Source organism: Hyaena hyaena, unplaced genomic scaffold, assembly GCF_003009895.1.
Source record: "Hyaena hyaena isolate Hyena2069 unplaced genomic scaffold, ASM300989v1 scaffold_1463, whole genome shotgun sequence".
Classification (NCBI taxonomy): domain Eukaryota; kingdom Metazoa; phylum Chordata; class Mammalia; order Carnivora; family Hyaenidae; genus Hyaena; species Hyaena hyaena.
Window position 1 is genome coordinate 177,558 of NW_024082094.1, and position 26,159 is coordinate 203,716.

Sequence of the window (26,159 nt, forward strand, 5' to 3'; positions counted from 1 at the left end):
ATATTGATATCAAAATATGTTTTAAAAGCATCACCCAAATCAGACTTACAATGAATGGAGTTATTTGAATGTCATTTCTGCATCTGTATTGATCCAAGTTCCATGCTTCTTGTTATGGTCCTCCTTTAATTCTATGTGACTATTTCATTGGTGAAATCCCTACTGAATAGTTAAAGGAATATAAAAGCTAATGTGAAATTAGTGTATTGGACCACTATGAAAACTAGACTTGACAGATTTGGGGCTAGAAATTAAAAAAAAAGCATTACAATACCACTACACAAATTAATGGGATCAAATATATTTTTCAATTTATGTCCTTGTTTTGGGAAATTATTCACACCAGGGCTCTCAGTCTCTTGATTTGATCAGACACCTTGAAAGCAGCAGTAGAAAGTGAGACTAAAGCCTGAAGCCTACAGTTATAAGAATTTTCATGACAATCTTCATGGGTATCAGCTTATATTTGAGCTAACTTAGGGATGAAAGGTGCACAAAATGTTTCAAATAATCTCTCCTATACAGGAATTGAAAAAGAACTCTATCTATTGTGAGGATGGACCCTTAAATATCATGGATCATTATGGGCCTTCTCCAATCCCTACATATGTCATTGAGAAAATCTTAAGATTTCTTCTAAAGTAATTTTATTTCTAATATGGAGTTATCTCACATACATAACACACACAAAATATTGAATTGTTTCCATTTGAACTAGATGGTTAATGAAAAGCTAGCTTATTTTCATGTTTCAATATTGAAAAGATATAACTCATTCGGGTCACCTGGGTGACCTCAGCTGGTTAAGAGTCTGACTGATTTTGGCTCAGGTCATGATCAAATGGTTGTGTGATTGAGCCATGTGTTGGACTCTGTGCTTGTCATGGAGTCTGCTTGAGATTCTCTCCTTCTCCCTCTTCCCCACCCCCACTTTTATTTTTCTCTTTCTAAAAAATATACATATAAATAAAACTCATTCAAAGATGCTTAAAATTATTCTAACTAATCTTTTCAGAGTCATGACAAAAGAAAATTAAACGAAGTTGAGAAGCCAGCTCATATAGGGATAAAGCATTCTTTTAACAAAAATTCCAAAAGGCCATCTGTTTACTTAAAGGTCGGGAGACAGGCTCCATTCAGAAATCCTTATACTCCTAAAACCAATCCTGAAAATGGAGAATCTAAAAAGTCTAACGATGACAAAAAAGGAAGAACTTTGCAGAGAAATTCCAAGAAAAACAAAGACCGACATGAAACAACTCCAGAATCCAAAACAGTAAATGATGAGGAACCTGAAAGAGGAAATAAAGCAGATAAAGGCCCATCAAAATTATCACATAAAAGTGAACTATCTGAAGATTCAAAGTCGAAATTGGAAACGAATCCAGAATCCAGAGATTTTAAGACAGTCTCAACGGATCCAAAAAAAGATAAGATCCAATCAAAGAATTCCAACGAGACAGATAATGAATACCTATGTGCAAAGAAGCATTCTAAGGGCTCAAAGAACACTTCTGATGTCATATCACAGACTTGTTTAAAAAATAGTTCAAATATGGATTTCATATTGTATTTAAAGGAGTCTGGTGCTGAATCCATGAAGTTGGATATGTGGTTAAAGAATTACTCTCAGAATAATTCAAAGAAGTCTTCAAAGAAGGACACAAAAAAAGATGCAAAGAAGAGCTCTGATGCTGAATCTGTAGATTCAAAAGATGCAAAGAAAAATGCAAAGAAAGATAAGAAAAGTACAGAAAAAGATGGCAAGAAGAAAGATGCAAAGAAAGACACTGAATCTACTGATGCAGAATCTGTAGACTCAAAGCATGCAAAGAAAGCTTCAAAGAAGGCTAAAAAAGATTCAAAGAAAAATGACAAGAAAAAGGATGCAAAAAGAGACACAGAGTCTACTGATGTAGAATCTTTAGAAACAAAGGATGCAAAGAAAGATTCAAAGAAGGCTAAGAAAGATTCAAAGAAAGATGACAAGAAAAAAGATAGAAAGAGAGATGCAGTGTATACTGATGCTGAGTCTGAGTCTGAACTGGAGACAAAAAAATGGAAGAAAGATGAAAAGCAGGTTAAGAAAGAGGCAAAAGAAAATGACAAGAAAAAGGCCAACAAGAAGGATACAGTGTCTACTGATGCTGATTCTGAATCTGAATGGGATTCAAAAAAGGGTAAAAAAGATAAAAAAAAAGATAAGAGAAATTCAAAGAAAGGTGATAGAATTAAGTCTGCAATGAAGTCTGAAGAGTCTACTGAAACTGAATCTGATTGGGAGTCAAAGAAGGATAAGTATGATTCAAAGAAGGCTAACAAAGTTTCAAAGAAAGATGCCAAGAAACAGGATGCAAGGAAGGGTATAGACTCTAATAATGCAGAATCTGATGAATCTTCCAAGAAAGACTCAAAGAAGCAATTCAAAAGTTCAGATGCTGAATCTGAAGACTCACTATATAAACTTGAGGCTAAAAATAAAGGAGTTGATGAATCAGATGCCACATCTACAGATTCAAAGAAGGAAGCACTGGAACTAAAGAGAGAAATAAAAATTTCATCCAAAAAGACTACATTCAAAGAAAAAGGAAAAAATGTAGGGATAGGCAGAGTGCCCCCATCAAGAGAAAGACCACCACTACCTCCTTGTGAGCCTTTACTACCATCACCCAAGGTCAAACGTCTCTGTCAATGCAACATGCCTCCTCCACCTCTAAAACCAAGATATGCTCCTTTGGTATGTTTACTGTGATTTATTTTTAGAAAAAAATGGACTACAATGAAAAATGTTTTAAAAGTTTGAATTTATATTTTCTTTAAGAATAGTTCAATTTTATTGGAATATTGACAAGATAGAGACTAACACATAAGAAAGAGTGTATTTCAAAAGGACTCAAAAGAATTGAAAAACAAATGTCAAAAAGTTAAGAATAATATTGAGACTGGAACAGAGAATGGACTTGTATCTTAAGGAAACTTTTTTAAAAAATTAATGTTTATTCATTTTTGAGAGATAGAGAGAGACAGAGCACAAGTTGGGGAGGGGCAGAGAAATAGGGAGACACAGAATCCGAAGCAGGGTCCAGGCTCTGAGCTGTCAGCATTGAGCCTGATGTGGGGCGCAAGCTCAACAACCATGGGATCATGACCTGAGCCAAAGTCAGATGCTTAACCGACTGAGCCACTCAGGTGCCCCAGGAAATATTTAAAATTATTTGTAAAGAGGATATTATAAGACTGGCTAACTGTTCTATTCTTAAGAAGGAATAAAAAATGTAAATTGACTAAAACTTCTACATTGACAAATTTTAATGAGATATAAAAACATTTCCTAGGAAGTTGCTAAATATAGTAAAAACTAAAAAAAAAATCTAGATATAGCAGGGTAAAAACATAACATACAAGGATTCAAATATGCAATTAAATTATTTAATATATATCTGAAGTAAACTTATTTATAATTCATCATTATTACTAATAATCAGAAAAAAGTTAACTTGCTAAAAGTAACTAGATCCCTCTGGTTTATAACAGTCTCTTTCAGGTTAATTTGCTCTTTTTGGGAGTAAATACACTGTAAATTTATTTTCTTCTGTCTTTTCTTTCATAGTGTATTGTCAAGTTGGTTTCCATATAACAGCCAGTGCTCATCCCAACAAGTGCCCTCCTCCATGCCCATCACCCCCCCTTCCCCTCTCTGCCACACCCATCAGCCCTCAGTTTGTTCTCAGTATTCAATAGTCTCATGGTTTGCCTCCCTCCCTCTCCCCAACTAATTTTTTCCCATTCTCCTCCCCCATGGCCCTCTGTTAAGTTTCTCCTGTTTCACTTATAAGTGAAAACATATGGTATCTGTCTCTGCCTGACTTATTTCACTCAGCATAACACCCTCGATCCACCCACGTTGCTACGAATGGCCGGGATTTAATTCTTTCTCATTGCCATGTAGCATTCCATTGTATAGATAAACCACATCTTCTTGATCCATTCGTCAGTTCATGGACACAGGCTCTTTCCTCCATGATTTGGCTATTGTTGAAAGTGCTGCTATGAACATTGGTGTACATGTGCCCCTATGCATCAGCATTCCTGAATCCCTTGGGACAATTCCTAGCAGTGCTATGGCAGAGTCATAGGGGAGTTTTACTGTTAATTTTTTGAGGAACCTCCACACTGTTTTTCAGAGGGGCTGCACCAGTTTACATTCCCACCAACAGTGTAGGAGGGTGCCCGTTTCTCCGCATCCTCACCAGAATCTATAGTCTCCTGATTTGTTCATTTGAGCCACTCTGACAGGCATAAGGTAGTATCTCAGTATAGTTTTGATTTGTATTTCCCTGATGAGGAGGGATACTGAGCATCTTTTCATGTTTCTCTTGGCAGTCTGGATGTAGTCTTTGGAGAAGCATCTGTTCATGTCTTCTGCCCATTTATTCACTGGATTATTTTTCAGGTGTGGAGTTTGATGAGTTCCTTATAGATTTTGGATACTAGCCCTTTATCTGATATGTCATTTGAAACTATCTTCTCCCATTCCATCATTTACCTATTATTTTTATTGATTGTTTCCTTTGCCGTGCAGAAGCTTTTTATCTTGAGGCAGTCCCAGTAGTTCATTTTTGCTCTTGATTCCCTTGCCTTTGGGGATGTGTCAAGTAAGACATTGCTGTGGTTGAGGTCAATGAGATTGTTTCCTGCTTTCTCCTCTAGGGTTTGATGGATTCCTGTCTCACATTCAGGTCCTTTATCCATTTTGAGTTTATTTTTGTGTATGGCATGAGCAAGTGATCTAGTTTCATTCATTTGCACATTGATGTCCAGGTCTTCCAGCCCCATCTGTTAAAGAGGCTGTCTTTTTTTCCATTGGATACTCTCCCGCTTTGTCAAAGATTATTTGGGCATACATTTGTCGGTCCATTTCTGAGTTTTCTATTCTATTCCATTGGTCTATGTGTCTGTTTTTGTGCCAATACCATGCTATCTTGATGACTACAGCCTTGTAGTATAGACTAAAGTATGTGATTATGATGCCTCCCGTTTTGGTTTTCTTCTTCGATATTACTTTGGCTATTCGGGGTCTTTTGTGGTTCCATACAAATTTTAGGATAGTTTTTTTTTTTTTTTTTTTTTTTCGAGTTGTGAGAAGAATGCTGGTGCAGTTTTGATTGGGATCTCATTGAATGTGTAGATTGCTTTGGATAGTAATGACCTTTTAACTATATTTATTCTTTCGACCCATAAGCATGGAATGTTTTTCCATTTCTTTGTGTCTTCCTCAGTTTCCTTCATCAGTTTTCTATAGTTTTCATCATACAGATCTCTTGTATCCTTGGTTAGGTTTATTCCGAGGTATTTTATGTTTTTTTGTGCAATTGTGAATGGGATCAGCTTCTTGATTTCTCTTTCTGTTGCTTCATTATTGGTGTACAAAAATGCAACCAATTTCTGTACGTTGATTTTCTACCCTGTGACTTTGCTGAATTCATGGATCAGTTCTAGTAGCCTTCTGGTGGAGTCTGTCGGGTTTTCTATGTAGAGTATCATGTTGTCTGTGAAAAGTGAAAGTTTGACTTCTTTGCCATTTCTGATGCCTTTTATTTCCTTTTGACCCTGAGATCAGGAACACACCATGGATGACCACTCTCCCCATTGTTGTTTAACATAGTGATGAAAGTACTAGCATCAGCAATCAGACAACAAAAGGAAATGTAAATTTAGTTTCTTTTCTCTCCTCCAGGAGATCACCTATTCCATCCCCCTTCCTCCAAAATCTTGCTGTAAGGTAAAGGAGATGTAAGCATCTCGGTTTGAATGTAGGGTCTCCTTTTCCCAAAGTTGTCCACCATTGCTGGCTCTTTATGATCTTTGGTTGGGGTGTAATTCATTTGCATGGTTTCTGGTCATCAACCTGCATGCTCTGCTTTCACATGTTTATTGTCAAGTCTCAGCATGATAGGGCTGATGGTCTCTGTCCTGCTAAATTCAGAGCACATGTAGATATTGCTCAGTCTTAAACTTGAGCTTCTCATCTTAATTAAATATTCATCTTAATTAAAATTTCCCTTCCTCATCTTCCTCCGTTTTCCTATTTTTATTTCCTTTCAAAGGATTTCTACTTCCTCTTCTAGTCTTGTGGGGATTTTCCTATACCTTTTATTCCAAGTTTTTTTCTATCCTTGGTTTCTAATAAAATTTTATGTATAGATCTCCATTTTTCTCTTCTTTTATTTTCCTATTTTTATTTACAAATCTTTTTTAAAAAAGCTTCCGTCAAAAATCCTGGATTTTAAGTCCGTTCTTCTCCAAGCTGACTCAAAAAGTCAGCTTTGAGACTTGAAAATAATTCACAATTTCTTTGCTAAAGGGCAAATCTTGTAGATTGAATCAATGAGTGAGTGGTCACTAGTTCAACAAGAATTACAAGAAATGAGAATGTAGGGGCACCTGGGTGGCTCAGTCGGTTAAGCATCCGACTTTGGCTCAGGCCATGGTCTCACAGTGTGTGGGTTCGAGCCCCGCATCAGGCTCTGTGTTGACTGCCAGCTCAGAGCCTGGAGACTGTTTCGGAGTCTGTGACTCCCTCTCTTTCTGACCCTCCCCTGTTCACGCTGTCTCTCTCTCTCTCTCTCTTTCTCTCTCTGAAATAAATAAAACATTAAAAAAATTTTAAAAAGAAATGAGAATGTATTGGAGGATAAATTTTAAAGTAAATGAATAAAAAAACCCTGAAGTAACTGTATTATTTTCCATGAGAATCTTTTATGGAAAATAAGTAAAATGCAAGAAAACCAGTTGAGATTTTAATTTTAGTAGAAAATCTTTCAGGGTATTTTATGGGCTTGTATACATTCAGACTGTCTCTTTAATAAACTTCCATGTGGATAGCTACCATTTAGTTAGGCTCTTCCATCTCTATCACTTTACTGAAACTGCTCTTTCCAAGATTACCACATATCTGCTTGTGGCCACATCCACTGGTTTATCTTCTCATCTTATCCAACAGCATTTAAAATAGTCTCTCTCTTCCAAAAAAAAAAATGCACTTTACTTCTAGGACTCTACTGTCATGTTTTCTTTCTACTTGTAGTTTTGCCACCCTCATTTGATGTCACAATGATCTAAGTCATGGTTCCTGACCTTTTATATCTGTAACCTTCCTTTGGTAAATTCATCTAATCCAATGGCTTAAAATATTATCTATGTTTTAATTACTTCAAAATTAATATGTCTAGCTTGATCTTTCCATTGAGGTACCATATCTTATGTCTAACCACCTACCTGAATTTTCAGTGTGAATTCTACTAGACATCTCAAATTTAACATATCTTAACAACTCTCAACCCATGCCAAAACCTATACCTCCCCAATTATCTCCATCTTAGTAAATAGTGCAGCCATCCACCCATTTGATCTTTGAAAATCTGTATGTCATCTATAATTCACCCATTTCCTCATCTCATACATGTGATCAATCAGTAAAATTCTGTACTTTACCTCCAAAATATATCCAGAATCAGTGCACTTCTTTGCATTTCAATTACTACTACTTTAATGGTTTCATTCTTCATCTTTCCTGAAATTCTACAAAAGTTCCTAAGTAGTTTTGCTATCTCTATCTCTACTACTTCAAACCTTTACCCTACTTTTCAATTCCTACATTATCTAGACCCTACCTATTTTCCACCCTCATTTTGTACCATGTTTCTCCTTTTCTTATATAATTTAGCCAAACTAGTATATTTTGTTTGTTTCTTATACACACGAAGATTGTTTTCTTGCCCTGGATTTATGTATGCTGTTTCCTTTCCTCCTCCCTAGATCTTTGCATGACCTAAACATCCTCAACATGTACTATTTCAACTAAATGTTATCTCTTTAGAGAAACCCTCTCTGGTTACCATATACTATGTTATCTCCTCCCCCAACAAGTGTCCGGTCAGTCTCCAAACCATGAACGCTACTTTATTTGTCTTCATAGAACATATCTTGATCTAAAACTCTGTATTTATTCATTTGTTTATTAATTATATTCACAATAAGAATTTAAGTTCTATGTAGGCAGTGAGTTTTATTTTTTTTTTCATTCCTGTATCCATCTTTCCAAAAGCAGCACATGGGATATATTTGGTTGGTTAAGAATATGGTTTCTCTAGACTCTTAAGTACTGAGAATAAACTGAGGGTTTATGGGGGTGAGAGAGAGGGGAAGGGGAATGATGGGCATGGGGGAGGGCAATTGTTGGGATGAGTACTGGGTGTTGTATGGAAGTCAACTTGACAATAAACTATATTAAAAATATTTTTAAAATGTTAAAAAAATTAAAAAAGAATATGGTTTATCTAAAGAGCTGCAGATCATATGACACTAATGGACTTTCTGACATCTGTTTTTCCAAGCATTTCTACTCACGCAAAATGAACAAAGAATAAGGCATATTAAAAGAGTATGGGGAGTCACAAAAGGGACTGTGCATTCTAAGTGGAAATCTCAAAAGGACACATTTTTTTTTCTCATTTTTGTCTGGAGAATTTATAAGCAAACAGTGTCAGTGGGCCTTTGATCTGTTTTAGTATGGGTTCAAAGAACCTCCATTCCTCACTTGAATGTTAATGATTCTCACAAGAGACACAACTAGGGTTAATGCTATGTTTCAAGATCACCTTTGTTTGTACTCCTGGATTAAGAGAATTGACATAGGAAATTATGTTAGTAAACCATGTCATGATTAATAACCAGGAATGAAAAAAATTAATTCAAGTATGACTAATATAGAGTGTTATATTGGTTTCAGGTATACAATATAATAACTTTTTAATTCCACATATTTCTCAGTGCACATCAAGATAAGTGTAATTTTAATCCCCTTCACTCATTTCATCACCTCCCCTCTGAAAACAAAAAGTTAATTCTCTCTATATAAGGGTGTGTCTTTTGTTTGTCACTTTTATTCTATGTGTTTGTTTTGTATCTTAAATTCCACATATGAAACATGGTATCTGTCTTTCTCTGATTGACTTATTTCATTTAGCATTATGCCTTCTAATCCATCCATGTTGTTACAAATGTGAAGACTTCTCCTTTTTGTGGCTATTATTCCATTGTATAGATGTACCAGTTGTTTTTTATTCATTCATCTATCAGAGGACACTTAGGATGTTACTATATCTTGAATATTGTAAATAATGTTGCAATAAATATTATGGTGAATATATTATTTAAATTATCATTTTTGTTTTCTTTGGGTAAATACCGAGTAGAGGAATTACTGAACATATGGTATTTATATTTTGATTTTTAAAGTAATATCCTTATTGTTTTCCACAGTGAATATAGCAATTTGCATACCCACACACTGTACACAAGGATTCCTTTTTCTCTACATCTTTACAAAAACTTGTTATTTCTTTTTTTATTTTGTTTTAGCTGTTCTGACAGATGTGAGATGATATATCACTGTTGTTTTGATTTTCATTTCCCTGATGGTTAGCGATGTTGTGCATATTTATACGTGGGTTTTTTTTTTTTTTTGCCATCTGTATGTCTTATTTGGAAAATGTCTATACATGTCTTCTCATTTTTAATTGGATTACTTTTACATTGAATTGTAGAAATTGAATTGTTACATATTTTGGGTATTAACCTTTTACCAGAGATATCATTTGCAAATATCCTCCCTCATTCGGTTGGGTTTAGTATTGTTTTTTTGCAATTCTCCTCCACTGTGCAGAAGTTATGCATTTTGGTATAGTCCCAATAATTTAAATTTGCTCTAGTTTCCATTGCCAAAGGAGACATATCTAGAAAAAATGTTTTGATGACTGATATCAGAGAGATTATTGTTGATATTTTATTAGAAGAATTTCATACTTTCAGGTTTCACCTGTATGTCTCTAATCTTTTTTTAAATTTATTTTTGTGTATGGTGTAAGAAAATGGTATAATTTTTATTTATTTATTTATTTACTTATTTATTTATTTATTTATTTATTTATTTATTTATTTTTGCATGTAGCTGTTTAGTTTTCTCAACAGCACTTGTTAAGGACACTGTCTTTTCCCCATGGTATATTCTTACTTCTTTTGTTGAAAATAAATTGACCATATAATCCTAGGTTTATTTCTGGGAAATCTATTCTCTTCCATTAATTTATGTGTCTCTTCTTGTACCAGAGTTATATTTTTCTGGTTACTACAGCTTTGTAGTATATCTTGAAATCTGAGATTGTGATACCTTCAGCTTTGTTTCTCTTTTTCATGATTGTTTTCACTGTTTAGAGTCTTTTGTGATTACACACATTTTAGGATTCTTTGTTCTAGTTCTGTGAAGAAAGTTATTGGTATTTTGATAGAGATTCCATTAAATCCGTATATTGCTTTCAGTAGTGTAAACATATAAACAATATTTGTTCTTGTGATTCATGAACATGGAATATCCTTCCATTAGGTTGTTTCATCTTCAATTTCTTTCATTAACGTTTTATATTTTTTGGAGTCCACATCATTTACCACTTTAGTTAAGTGTATTCCTAGAAATTTAATTCCGTTTGGTACAATATAAATGGGATTCTTCTCTTTTACAAACATACAATTGGTTTCAGAATTGGAATTCAGTGATTCATCACTTACATATAACACCCAGTGCTCATCACAAAAAGTGCAATCCTTAATACCCATCACCCACCTGTTCCATCCTCCACCAAACTCCATCTGTCAACCCTCAATTTGTTCTCTATCTTTAAGAGTCTCTCTGTTTCCCTCTATCATTTTTTAATCTTTCACCTATGTTCATCTGTTTTGTTTCTTAAATTCCACATATCAGTGAAATCATTTATCATTCGTCTCATTCTGACTTATTTCATTTAGCATTATACAGTGTAGCTCCATGAATGTCATTATAGATGGCAAGATTTCATTCTTTGTGATGGGTGAACACACACACGCGCGCGTGCACACACATACGTCTTCATTATCCATTCAACAATCAATGGACATTTGGGCTCTTTCCATAGTTTGGCTATTTTTGATAATGCTGCTATATACATGGGGTGCATGTATCACTTCGAATCTGTATTTTTGTATCTCTTGGGTAAATACCTAATAGTGCAATTGCTGGATAGTAGGGTAGCTCTATTTTTAGATTTTCAAAGAGCCTCCATACCGTTCCCCAAAATGGCTGCACCGGTTTACATTCCCACCAACAATGCAAACCAACAATGTGGTTTTCTCCACATCCTGGTCAACACCTTCTGTTTCTTGTGCTGTTCATTTTAGCCATTCTGACAGGGGTGAGGTGGTATCTTATCATGGTTTTAATTTGTATTTCCCTGATGATGAGTGATGTTGAGCGTCTTATTATGTGTCTGTTACCCATCTGAATGTCTGAAAAAATGTCTATTCAATTCTTCTGCCCATTTCTTAACTAAATTATTTGTTTTGGGAGGTTGAGTTGTAAAAGTTCTTTACACATTTTGGATACTTACCCTTTATCGATATGTAATTTGAAAATATCTTCTCCCATTCTGTAGGTTGCTTTTTAATCTTGTTGGCTGTTTCCTTCTCTACAGATAAATTTTTATCTTGATAAAGTCCCCATAGTTCATTTTTACTTGTTTCCCATGCCTCTAGTGACTTGTTTAATAAGAAGTTGCTACAGTCGAGGTCAAATAATTTGCTGCCTGTGTTCTTCTATTGGATTTGGAATTGGAGTTTTTTTGTCTCACATCTAGATTTTTTATCCATTTTGAATTTGTTTTTGTATGTGGTGTAAGAAAGTAGTTCGGTTTCCTTCTTCTGTACGTTGTGGTCCAATTTTCCTGACACCATTTGTTGAAGAGACTTTTTTTCCACTGGATATTCTTCCCTGCTTTATCAAAGATTAGTTGACCATATACTTATAAGTGAATTTCTGGGTTTTCTATTCTGCTCCATTGATCTATATGCCTATTTTGGTGACATACCATACTGTCTTGATGACTACAATGTTGTAATAAGCTTGTAACCCAGAATTGTGATGACTCCAGTTTTGCTTTCTTGTTCAGTATTGCTTTGTCTATTCAGGGTCTTTTGTAGTTCCTTATAAATTTTAGAATCATTTGTTCTAGCTCTGTGAAAAATGTTGGTGGAATTTTAATAAAGATTGCATTAAACATGTAGATTTATTTAGGTAATATATAGACATTTTAGCAATGTTTCTTCTTCCAGTCCTTTAGCATGGAATGATTTTCTTTTCTTTGTGTCCTCTTCAATGGCTTTCATAAGTGCTCTATAGTTTTCAGAGTATAGATCTTTTACCTCCTTGGTTAGGTTTATTCCTATTTATCATATGATTTTTGTGTAGTTGCAAATGGGATCAATTCCTTGATTTCTTTTTCTGCTGCTTCATTATTGGTTTATTGAAATACAGCAGATTTTTGTACATTGATTTTATATCCTGGGACTGTACTGAATTCACATATTAGTCGTAGCAACATTTTTTAGCAGAGTCTTTCATGTTTTCTACATAGAGTGTCATGTCATCTGCAAATAGAGAAGGTTTGACGGCCTCAGTGCTGATTTGAATATCTTTTATTTGTTTTTATTTTCTGATTGCTGAGGCTGACATTCAGTACTACATTAAATAGTTATGGTACAAGTGGATATCCTTGTCTTGTTCCTTAACAAAGGGGAAAGGCTCTCAGTTTTTCCCCATTGTGGATGATATTAGCTGGGGGTTTTAAGTATATGGCCTTTATGATGTTAAAATATATTCCATTTATCCTTACTTTGTTGATTGTTTTAAATCAAGAATGGATGTTGTATTTTGCCTAAAGTTTTTCCTGCATTTATTTAGAGGATCATATAGTTCTTATCCTTTCTTTTCCTAATGTGGTGTATCACAGTGATTGATTTGCAAATACTGAACCAGAGCTGCAGCCCAGGAGTAAATCCTACTTGATCATGGTGAATAATTTGTTTCATGTATTGTTGATTTCGATTTGCTAGCATTTTGTGGACAATTTTTGTTTTCATGTTCATCAGGGCTATCTTCTTGTAATTTTTTTATACTGGGATCTTTGGCTTTGGAAACAAGGTAATACTGGCCTCATGGAATGAGTTTGGAAGTTTTCCTTCTATTTCTATTTTTTGGAACAGTTTGAGAAAAATAGGTATTAACTCTTCTTTCAATGACTGGTAGAATTCCCCTGGGAAGCCATCTGGCCCTGGACTATTGTATGTTGGGAGATTTTTGATTACAGATTCAATCTCTTTGCTGTTTATGGGTATGTTCAAATTTTCTATTTCTTCTTTCTTCAGTTTTGGTATTTTGTGAGATTCCAGGAATTTGTCCATTTTTCCAGATTTCCCAGTTTGTTGGGACAAAATTTTTCATAGTATTTTCTTATACTTTACTGTATTTCAGTGATGTTTGCTGTGATCTCTTCTCATTTTATCTATTTAGATTATTTCTCTTTTCTTTTTGATAAGTCTGGCTAGGGCGTTATCACTTTTATTAATTTTTTTCTAACACCAGCTCTTATTTTTGTTGGTCTTTTCTAGTGTTATGTTGGTGATGGTGGTGGTCCTGTATTATTTGTTTCTGTTCTAATCTTTATTATTTCCATTCTTCTGCTGCCTTTAGACTTTATTTGCTGTTCCTTTTCTCACTACTTTAGGTGTAAGTTTAGGTTGTGTATCTGAGACTTTTCTTTCTTCTTGATGTAAGTTCATATTACAATATACTTTATTCTTAGGACTGCTTTTGCTGCATCCCAAAGGTTTTGGACTATTGTGTTATTATTTTTCATTGATTCCATGTACTTTAAAATTTATTTTTTACATTCCTGGTTATGCTATTCATTCCTCAGGATGTTCTTTAACTTCCATTTTATTGTGTTATTTCCAAATTTTTCTTGTAGTGACTTCAAGTTTTATAGTGTTGTAGTTTGAAATATGCATGATATGATTTCAATGGTTTTTAATTTGTTGCTATTTGTTTTATGGCCTAACGTATGATCTATTCTGGACAGTGTCCCATGTGTACTTCGTAAGAATGTGTATAATTTGTGTTTTAGATGGTGTTCTCTGAATATATCTGTTAGATGTAATGTGTCATTCAAAGTTACTGTTTCTTTATTGATTTTCTGTCTGGATGATCTATCCATTGATGTAAGTGGGGTGTTGAAGTCCCCTACTATTATTGCATTATCATCATTTTCTTCTTTATATCTCTGAATAGTTGCTTTATGTATTTGGGTAGGTAGCTTCATGTTGGGGGCATAGATATTTACAATTGTTATATGTTTTGTTGGGTTATTAGTTTTATCATTGTGTTTTATCCTTATTTGTCTCTTGTTACAAACTTTGTTTTAAAGTCTATTTTGTTCAATATAAATATTGTTAACTTAGCTTTCTTTTACCCTTTTTCCCTAGCTTTTCTTTCATTGACACTCTAAATACTTTTTTATCCTTTCACTTTCATTGAAGTAAATCTCTTGTAGGGAGCGTATGGATTAATCTTGCTTTTCCATCCATTCAGTCATCCTAAATGTTTTGATTGGAACGTTTAGTCTATATATAACCAGATTAATTGTTGATAAGTATGTATGTATTACCATTTTGTTACTCCTTTCATGATTGTTTTTGCAGTTCTCTGTTCCTTTCTGCTTTAACTTTCTTCCCTTGAGGTTTTCTGGTTTTCCTTACTGATATGCTTGGAATCTTTTCACTTTATTTGTTGTATATCTAGTGCATGATTTTAATTTGTGGTTATTATTAGGTTGAGATATAACATCCTATGAACATAGCAGTCTATATTAAGTTGATGGAAGTTTGAACCCATTCGAAAAGCCCTAAATCTTTACTTCCCATCATGTTTTTTATATATGTATAATATTATTTTCTAATATTCTTACTCCTGATATAGACTTTCCTTTCCACTCAAGGATTCCCTTTAACATTTCTTATAAGGCTCATTTAGTGAAATTTATTTAACTTTTGTTTGTTTGCAAAACTACTCTTTATATCTTCTTCTATTCTGAATGATAGCCCTGTTGGATTTAGTATTCGTGCCTGTAGGTTTTCTTCTGTCATTATTTTGAGTCTATTATGCCACTTTCACTGCTTCGAAATTTCTGTTAGAGAGACAGTTTCAATCCCTGTCTTATTAAAGGACCAGGGCTGGCGCTGCCTTTGGCTTAAAATTGGCTCAGACACTATACTTGCTCTCAGCCCATTTGCTAGGTAGGGCTGTGGTCACACTGAACTGCAGGTTGCTCTTCCTGAATTTTCCTCTACAAGGCTTTTGTTGGTGGGCATGGCCCACAGTAAGAAGAGATTTTGCCCCTAGTTTGTCTGTGGGGGTTGCTGTGACCTCGAACTACAGGACTCTCTCCTTGAACTGCCCCCATGAGGTTTTCTTGGTGGCCAAGGCTAGTAATCAGATCAGATGTCTGCCTCAGCCCACTGTGGGGGCTGCAGTGTGTTTGGTTATTTTTTCCTATCCCTAAAGCAAGAGTCACTTTGGAGTGGTGCTGGTCACTGTTGGGGCTTCCTGCAAAATGAGACACAACAAACACTACTTTAAAGAGATTCCTTCCAAGTGGGATGGGTTCGATGGGGTGAGTCTGCAGGAGCATGCTGGGGCAAGGGGTGTGATATTGGCAAGGTAGATGCCCTTGCCTACTTGAAGGATGAGACCTGGCTAGAGCCAAACGCCTTTCAAACTGATGCTCCTATGCTGTATCTCAGTGAGTTTGTTTGTTATGTTCTTTCTTTACAGGCAGTGACTCAGTTTCCTATTGCCTTTGGCTCTCCCAGAGCTGAGTTAGTTTATTTTTAAAGTACCCAGGGTTAAGCCTTACTGATTGTAAAAACTTGAGAAGTTAAGTCCCACTGGTTTACAAAGTCAAATGTTGTGAGAACATATCTTCCCAACGCAGGTTTTCTGTTTGAAGATTTATTTTAATGTTTATTTATTTTTGAGAGACAGTGTGACGGGGGGTAGGTGCAGAGAAGGAGACAGAATCTGCAGTAGGCTCTAGGGCCCGAGCTATCAGCACAGAGCCTAATGTGAGTCTCAAACCCATGAACCACGATATCATGACCTGAGCCGAAATCGGTCACACAGCTGATGGAGCTACCCTGTGGGACTTCCAGTGCAGGTTTTCTATGTATTGGATGCCTGATGTGGGATGTGTCCCTCTCCCATTTTTATATTTGTAGTGTCCCTCCCATTTGTGGTTAGACACATTGGGAGTTTTGTTTTTGACTGGGTCTCTGCGTCTATTAGCATTTTCTACGTGACCTCCTCTCTAATATTAATGGTGGAGAGTCTGTTTTGCCAGTCTTCAAGTCAGTTTCTGGGTTAGTTGCACTAATGTGGCTGTTATTTAGGTATAGTAAAGTTAGTTTAGAATCCTCCATTTTGCCATATTTCTGGGTTTCCCCTGAGAAGTCATCTATGCTTCACTTACTGAGGTAGAAAACTAGTGTTATGTTTCAAGTACTTTGTTTCTTATTCTATTTTCTCTCTTTTTCTTTTTATTTAGTTACAATTGACATATAACATTACATTACTTTCAGATGTACAACATGATGATTCAATATTTATATTTATTGAAAAAAATCATCATCACAATAAATCTAGTTACTCTCCATCACCATACATAATACAAAATACTTTTCTAGAGATGAAAACTTTTAAGATCTACTCTCTCAGCACTGTAAAATATACTATGCAGAATAATGAACTATAGTCACTATGATGTACATTACATACCCATGACTACTTTGTATTATAACTTGATGCTTGTAATTTTTAACTGCTTTCAACCGCTTCATCCATTCCCCAGCCTCCACACGTGAAAACCACAAATTTGTTTTATGTATCCATTCTCTCCTATTTTTAAAAAATTTCCACATATAAGTGAAATCATACAGTGTTTGTCTCTATCTGACTTACTTAACTTAGCATAATTCCATCAAGTTTCATACATTGTACAAGACTTTATTCTTTTTATGGCTGAATAAGATTCCATTCTATGTGTGTGTGTTATTGTGTGTTATTTCATTTTATTTGAATATAGTTAACAAACAATGTTACATTAGATGTAGGATATTCAGGTATATTCAGGTGTAAAACAGTGATTTGAAAATTGTATGCATTACGCTATGTTCACCACTCGTGTAGGTACAGTCTTCCCCACACATCACTCTAGTAATATAATTGACTATATTCCTTACGCTGTTCCTTTTATTCTTGTGACTTATTATTCCTTAACTTTTGAAGTCAAATCCAAAAGGCCATTAACAAGATTAATGTCAAGGAGTTCATTGCTTATATTTTCTTCTAAGAGTTTTATGGTTCCGCATTTACTTTCAAATCTTTAACCCGCTTTGAGTTAATTTTTATGTGTGGTGTAAGATAGTGGTTCAGTTTCACTCTTTTGCATGTGACTGTTTAGTTTTCCCAACACCATTTCTTGAAGACACTGTCATTTCCCCCCTTGAATATTCTTGCCTCCTTTCTCATATCTGAATTGACTTTATGTGTATGGGTTTATTTCTGACCTATCTTGCTCCATTGAACTCTTTGTTTTTGTGCCAGTACCATACTATTATAATTAGTATAGCTTTGTAGTATAGTCTGACATCAGGTAGCATGACACTTCCAGTTTTCTTCTTTTTCTCAAGATAACTTTGATTTTTCAAGGTCTTTTATCATTTTTTACAAATTTTAATATTGTTAGATTTATTTCTGTGAAAAATATTACTGGAATTTTGAAAAAGATTGTATTCAATCTGTAGATTGTTTTGGGTAGCATACATATGTTAACAATATTAATTCATCCAATCCATTAGAATATAAAATACCTTTCTAGTTTTTTGTGTCTTCAATTTTTTTCTTCAATGTCTTATAGTTTTAGAGTCCAGGTGTTTCACTTCCTTGGTTAAATTTGTATCTAGATTTTTCTTTTATGCAGTTGTAAGTGGAATTTTTTCTTCAGTTTTGTTTCTGCTAGTTCATTATTATTGTGTAGAAAAACAACAGGTGTTTGTGTTTTGATTTCATATCCTGCAATTTTGTTGAGTGCTTTTGTTAGTTCTTACAGATTTTGGTAGATTTGGTATTTTTAATGTATAATATGTTATCTGCAAATAGAGACAGTTTTACTTTTTCCTTTCTCATTTGGTTGACTTGTTAATTGAAGTATAATTAACATACAATGTTATATTATTTTCAAATGTACAACATAATGTTTCTACAATTCTATAGATTACTCAGTGCCCATCCTGATGAGTGTACTAACCATCTGTCACTATCTTATCTGTATTACTATCTTATTGACTATATTCCCTATGGTGCACTTTTAATCTCTGTGATTTATTTTGTAATTGGAAGTTTGTATGTCTTAATTGCCTTTAACTTTGTCTGGTATGAATGATGTTAACTTCCTGTTTGCAAATAAATGCTCTGGCTAGGACTTCCAATACTATGTTGAATAAAAGTGATGAGAATGGGAATATTTGTACTTAATCTTAGGGAAAAAGTATCCACCATTAAATGTGGATGCTAACTGTGAGTTTTCTCTTATATAGGCTTTCTTATGTTGAAGTACACACTGTCTATACCCAGTGTAATGAGTTATCATAAAGGAACGTTACATTTTTTCAGAAGTTTTCTGCATCTATTAAAATGAGTTTTGTTAATATGGTGTATAACATTGATTTGTAGATGTTGAACCATCCTTGCATCCTTGGAATTTATACCATTTGTTCATGTTGTATGATTCTTTTAATGTATTGTTGATTTTAGTTTTACTAATATTTAGTTAATGATTTTTTAATCTATATTCATCAGGGATATTGGCTTGTACTTAGCTTGTTGTATCCTTAAAAAACCTTTACATTTATTTATTTTTGAGAGACACAGAGAGGCAGAGCACAAGTGGTGGAGGGGCAGAGAGAGAATGAGACACAGAATCCGAAGCAGACTCCAGGCTCTGATCTCTCAGCACAGAGATCTCACTGCTCGAACCCACGGGTCATAGGACATCTGAGCTGAAGTCGGACACTTAACCGACTGGGCCACCCAGGCACCCCTGCTTGTTGTATCCTTGAGTGGTTTTAGAATATGGATAAATAAAATGGGTTCAGCAATGTTACTTCCTCTTCTATATTTTTGAAAGAGTTTGAGAAGGATTGGTATCAGTTCTTTAAATATTTGAAAAAATTCTTCAGGGAAGCCCTCTGATTCTGAACTTTTGTTGGGGGGTTTTTGATTACTGAGTCAACCTCCTTACTAGTAATCAGTCTGCTCAGATATTCTATTTCTTTTGTATTCCATCTTGTAATGTTGTATGTTGCTAGGATTTATCAAATTCTTCATAGTAGTCTCTTATAACCCTTTGTATTTCTGTTGTAACAATGTAATGCTTTTTATTTTATTTTGCAATTTTATTTGAGACTTTTCTCTATTTTTCTTGGTAAGTCTTGGTAAAGTTTATCAATTTTGTTTATCTCTCCAAAACACAAGCTCTTAGTTTCATTGATTTTTTTCCTATTATCTTTTTAGGCTCTTTTTCATTTATTTCTGCTTTGATCTTTGTTAATTCCTTCATTCTACTAAATTTGAGCTTTTTTTATTCTTTTTTTTTAAAAAATTATTGCGGTCTAGAGTTAGTTTGATTATTTGAGAATTGTTTCTCTTTTTTCTTTATTATTATTTTAATTTTTAATTTTTTTATTATTTTTAATGTTTTATTTATTTCTGAGAGAGAGAGGCAGGGTGAGCAGGGGAGGTTCAGAGAGAGAGGGAGATACAGAATCTGAAACAGGCTCCAGAATCTGAGCTAGTTTTCAGCACAGAGCCCGGTGTGGGGCTCGAACCCACGAACCATGAGATCATGAGTGGAAGTCGAATGCTTAACCAACTGAGCCACCCAGGTGTCCCATTTTAATTTTTTTTTTGACTTAAGCATTTAACACTATGAAATTTTTCTTAGAATTGTTTTTTCTGCATCCCATAAGTTTAAGCAAGTTGTATTTACATTTTAACTTGTCAAATTATAATTTTTATTTATTTATTCTGAGAGGAAGGAGGGGCAGAGACAGAGGTAAAGAGAGAATCTCAAACAGGCTCTATGCCATCAGTGCAGAGCCTGATGAAAGGCTTGATCTCATGACTGTGAGAGCATGGCCTGAGTTGAAATCATGAGTTAGACATTAAACTAATTTAGCCCTGTCTAGCCCAGGTGACCTGTTTAGTTATATTTTATTTTATTTTATTTTTTTTTTAAGATTGGATTCTTTCACTTAGAAATTTATTGCTAATATTTTTTCATGTTTTTACATGGCTTGATAACTCTCTTGTTTTTGTTACAGAATAGTATTCTCTTTTTTTTTTTTTTTTTTTACAAATAGTTTATTGTCAAATTAGTTTCTACATAACACTCAGTGCTCATCCCCAAAGTGCCCTCCTTCATGCCCATCCCCCCCTCCCCCCCACATCCATCAGTCCTCAGTTTTTGTCAGCATTCAAGAGTCTCTCATGGTTTGCCTCTCTCCCTTTCCCCCACCATTTCCGCCCTTCTTCTCCCCCTTGGTCCTCCGTCAAGTTCCTCCTAATCCTCCTATACGTGCAAACATATGGTATTTGTCCTTCTCTGCCTGACTTATTTCGCTCAGCATAACACCCTCAAGGTCCATCCATGTTGCTACACATGGCCAGATTTCATTGTTTCTCATTGCCATGTAGTATTCCATGGTATAGATAAACCACATCTTCTTGATCCATTCATCTGTTGATGGACACTTAGGCTCTTTCCATGTTTTAGCTATTGTGGAGAGTGCTGCTATGAACATTGGGGTACATGTGCTCCTATGCCTCAGCATTTCTGTATCCCTTGGGTAAATTCCTAGCAGTTGGCGAGGATGTGGAGAAACGGGCACCCTCCTGCACTGTTGGTGGGAATGTAAACTGGTACAGCCCCTCTGGAAAACAGTGTGGAGGTTCCTCAGGAAACTAACAATAGAACTCCCTTATGTTTAGTTATATTTTAATTTCCCTTTTGATTTCTTCTTTGATACATCAGTTATTTGGTAGCATGTTTTTAAATCTCCCTGTATTATAAATTTTCTAGTTTTTTCTTGAAATTTATTTATCATGATGGTCAGAAAAGATGTTTGATATCATTTAAATCTCCTTAAATTTTTAAGGCTGGTTTTATGGCATAACAAATTACTTTTCTTGGAAAATTTTTCATGTGCACTTGAGAATAATATATGTTTTACTGCATTTGTTTGGAATGGTTTTTAATTATCTGTTGAGTTGATTTTGTAAAATGTGTTAAGACTGAGTTTTCCTTATTGATTTTCTGTTTTATGATCAAATTTTATTTATTTTTGCTAACAAAAGTAATACAAATTTATTTTTATTATATTTTTATATATTTACAATATTTATAAATGTATAAAATTATATATTTTATATATTTATAATATATTTTATTATATTATTTTATTATAACTAAAATAATACAAAATGTGTAAATATTATTAAATCCTTATACTCACTCCTGTACTTCTAAGTTCCTTACACATATATCCTCTTGAGATAACCAGTGTTACCAGCCAGGTGTTCATTTTTCTTTTATACCAGCTCTTTGTACATACAAGTATATTTAAGCAGAAGCAGATAGAGAGATAAATAATTTGTTTTAAATAAACTAAAATCACATATATGTAATATGTTATAATTTAATTTTATACCTGACGATATCTTAATTATTTCTATAAACCGGTAGATATATATCTAATATGCTATTTCCAAAACACACATAATTTTACTCTCCAAGATGCTATATATTCCGGATTTGCCTTACATCAGTTTTTTTAGTTTTTAATTTTGTTTGTTTTCCCAGTGCCCATTTCTACCCTCATCCATTTCTACTTCTTTTCTCCAGACAACAATTAACATATCCTACTATGTATCATTCCTTACTTTTCGCTAAGATTCACCTTACCATATCAAACCGTGAAACACACACACACACGACACATGCCTACACACACAAATGAGGGAGAGAGGTGTAAAAAGCAGAAGAGAGAGAATTGTTTTGTTAGTTTTCTTTAAAGGCAATAAAATAATACATGCTTCTCTGAATCCAAGTTAGCAATAGATGTTACAGCTCTTCCTCTAATCATTCTAATGGATGCATAAAACATCACAGATACTTTAACTTGCATGTCCCTGACTATTAGTGACCTTAAACATATTTTTAATATAGTTTGGTCATTTTGGTTTGATGGTTTGAGAACATGCCTTTGTATCCTTTGTCAATTTTTCACTTGGGCTATTTATAGATTGTCAATTTGTAAAAGACTCTATTTATTGTAGATATTAGTCTCTGTTTTTCTTCTTTGTTGTATTTTCCCTTACTCTCATATATCTATTGTTTTTATGGGGTTTTTTTGCTATGAAAAAATTTATAAATCTTTATATAGCCAAATGTATTTGTAATTCTTTTTATTTATTCTTGGATTTCTATATTGGTGAAAATTATCTTCACCATAAGGTAGTTGGAATTTTCAAAAAAGCTAGTCCTAAGTAAATAATAATCTGTCATCAAGTCTCAAACTCTGAACATTGTGATAGTAAAGGTTCTAGTATCTTAAAATATGTCAGCAAAGATTTCTTAACCTTCCTCAAATACCTAAATAAGTTGAAAATAGAAAGTATAATGAATGTTGCATAATCTAGTTGCTACTTCCTACAGTTTGGGAGTCAAACAGCTTTGAATTTAATTGCTACTCTACCACTTACTTGAAGAATTCCTTTGCAGAATTTTTTAATCGTTAGGAATATCATTTTACTTAAGTGTAAAATGGGACTTTAATACGGCATTCCTTATAGGAAAATGAAACATGTAAATTGCTTAGTAACATATCTAGGGTGGTACTAAACATATCCATACGGCCTTTTGCCTATCAATATATCTCAAATAATGATTTTTCTATTCAAGGAAAGATATTGTTTGTAAAACTGGAGTCTACCTCAGAGCTCTTTATATGAAATTCTATATGAAATTAGCTATATTTACTTTATATGAAATTTGTGTATTCACAAATTGAAGTTAAAGACACAGGAACTATAGAACTGTAGGGACTCTTTAAATTTATACTTTTTACCCTAAAACACATATCATATAATAATAAAATAAAACAAGTAAATCCTTTCCTTATTCTGGGCCTATTTCTTTGTCTCCAACATAAGGAATTAAGCTAAATGAGCTATAAACTGAAATGGGAGTGAACAGTACAGAGGAAAGTGTTTGGTATTTTCTAATGGAATCTGAAAGAGGTAGGCCATATGCCTGCACATAATTGGGATGGATGAGAAATGGAATGCCCCTAATGATGTAACATAGTGGGCTGTACTACTAGAACACAAGAAATAAGAAATAATAATGACATGAAATTAAAATTATTGTCTCATAAAATTTTTCTAAGGAAAAGATATGGGAATTCTTAGATACCACTCTGATTTCCACAGTTTAAAAAATAATTTTAGAATTGTATTTAACATATATACTTATGACATAAGGGGTCATTTTTCTGACACTGTCATTACTTGATTTGGTCTATTTTCAGAAGCCACAATTGCTTTAATTTAAAGCAGTATCATTGTATTTGAAGATAAGATATTCGAGTACCACTAAAATTAGTTTTATAGGCAAAGCAAAGGACATAGGTACCTATAAATGTATTCTGTATTTATTTTGTTTGTCGGCTACTTCCATATGTCTAAATTATATTTATATGGTTATTTTTCAATTTTATACCTTTTCTCAAAGCGGTCTTCCATAATGGGTGAATATTTTGTTCATATACACCATCTCCTCTCCTTCTCTTTTCCTAATATACTTTATCTTTGTTTTTAGTTCCTTCATTAATTATGTTTGTAACTTTAAATATTTTATTTGAAAAAAAATCTAGTTCTATTACTCTTCAGTTCTTTTCTGTCCCTTTTCTCTAGCTTTTCATTTATTTTGTATTTTTACTGAAATATGATAGAAACACAATATATATTAGTTCCAAATGTATCTCATAGTGATTTGATAATTTTATATGTTACAAAATGATCAACATTACAAGTCTAATTTCCATTCATCACCCTACAATCTTATTGCAATATTGTTGACTACATTCTTTGATGGACATGACATCCTTATGACTTAATCATTTTATTTTTTAAAGTTTATTTATTTATTTTGAGAGATAGAGTGAGTGGGGAAGAGAAAGAGGGAAAGGGAGAATCCCAAGCAGCCTCTGTGCATAACACAAACATGGGGTCAAACCCACAAACTGTGAGATCATGACCTAAGCTGAAATCTAGAGTCAGACGCTTAACCAACTGAGCCACCCAGGTGCCCCTGACACAATCATTTAAAAGCTGGAAGTTTGTATGTCCACTTTACGATTTCACCCATTCCTCCACCCCTTCCTTTCTGGCAACCATCAGTTTGCTGTCTGTAACCTGTGAGCCTACGTCTGTCTTGTTTTATTGATTTGTTTTATTTTTTAGATTCCACATATAAGTAAAAATCATGTAATTTGCCTTTCTCTGTCTGACTTATTTAACTTAGCATAACATCCTCTAGGTGATTACATGTTGCTGGATTTGGCAAGATTTCATTCTTTTCTATAGCTAAGTAATATTTCAGCGTCTGTGTGTGATACATTCTGTATCCATTTATGTACAGTTAGGACACTTAGTGGACACTTAGGTTGCTTCCATATCTTGATTATTGTAAATAAAGCTGTAATAAACATAGGAACACATCTATATTTTCAAATTAGTGTTTTTACATTCCTTGGATAAATAATGGGAAGTGGAATTTCTGGATCACATGGTAATTCAATCTTTAATTTTTTTTTGAGGAAACTATATACTCTTTTTCATAGTAGTTACATCAATTTACATTTTGACCAACAACGCGTGGAGATTGTCATTCCTCCACATCCTCCACAACACTTGTTATTTCTTGTTTTTTGTTTGTTTGATAATAGCCATTCTGATAGGTGTGCGTTGGTGTGTCCTTATAGTTTTTATTTGCATTTCCATGATGATTAGTGATATTGAGCATGTTTTGATCTGCCTGGTGCCCATCCCTGTTCTTGCTTGTTGACTTTTTTGGAAGAATGTCTACTCAGGTGATATGCCCATTTTTAATTACCTTTTCTTAAATATATTGACCTGTGAAAGTTCATTATATCTTTTGGATATCAAACCCATATTGGATGTATCATTTGCAGGTGTCTTCTCCTATTAAGTTGTCTATTTTGTTGTTGGTTTCCTTCGCTGTGCAAAAGATTTTAGTTTGATGTAGTTTCATTTGTTTATTTTTGCTTTTATTGTCCGTTCCCAAGGAAATAGATTCAATTAAGTAGTGCTAAGATCAGTGTGAGAGAACTTACTGTCTGTTTTTTCATTTAAGAGCTTTATGGTTTCAGGCCTTACATTTAAGTATTTAATTCACTTTGAGTTTATTTTTGTATTCACTGTAAGAAGGTGGTTTAATTTTACAACAATATTTATTAAAAATTATGTTTCCCCCCCTATAAGTTCTTGCATCTTTTGTTGTAGATAAATTGGTCTACGAAAATGGGTTTATTTCTCGAGTATCTATTCTGTTCCATTGACTTATGTGTCTCTTTTGGTTCCAGTACCATACAGTTTTGATTATTATAGTTTAGTAGTGTAGTTTAAAATCAGGTAGCATCTAGTGCCTCAAGATTTATTCTTTCTCAAGATTGCTATGGCTATTCAGTATCCATTGTAGTTCCCGTCAAATTTCAGGATTCTTTATTTTAGTTCTGTAAAAAAAAAATGTCATTAGCATTTTACAGGGATTGTATTGTATCTTTAGATTGCCTTGGGTAGTATAGACATTTTATTTTATTTTATTTTTTATTTTTTAAATTTTTTAATGTTTCATTTATTTCTGAGAGAGAGAGACAGCATGAGCAGGGGAGGGTCAGAGAGAGAGAGGGAGACACAGAATCTGAAGCAGGCTCCAGGCTCTGAGCTAGCTGTCAGCCCAGAGTTAGATGCGGGGCTCGAACCCACGAACTGTGAGATCATGACCTGAGATGAAGTCAGATGCTTAACCGACTGAGCC

General features: G+C 33.9%; 1 protein-coding gene across 1 annotated transcript in view; it reads left to right on the forward strand.

Annotated features, from left to right (window-relative positions):
* Positions 1-26,159, forward strand: part of CYLC1 (cylicin 1) — a 77,920-nt gene that overhangs the window by 40,186 nt on the left and 11,575 nt on the right. Inside the window, exon 5 of the mRNA XM_039223820.1 lies at positions 1,016-2,737. Within this exon, the coding sequence (XP_039079751.1) occupies positions 1,016-2,737 (1,722 nt within the window). The remainder of the gene's footprint in view (positions 1-1,015; positions 2,738-26,159) is intronic.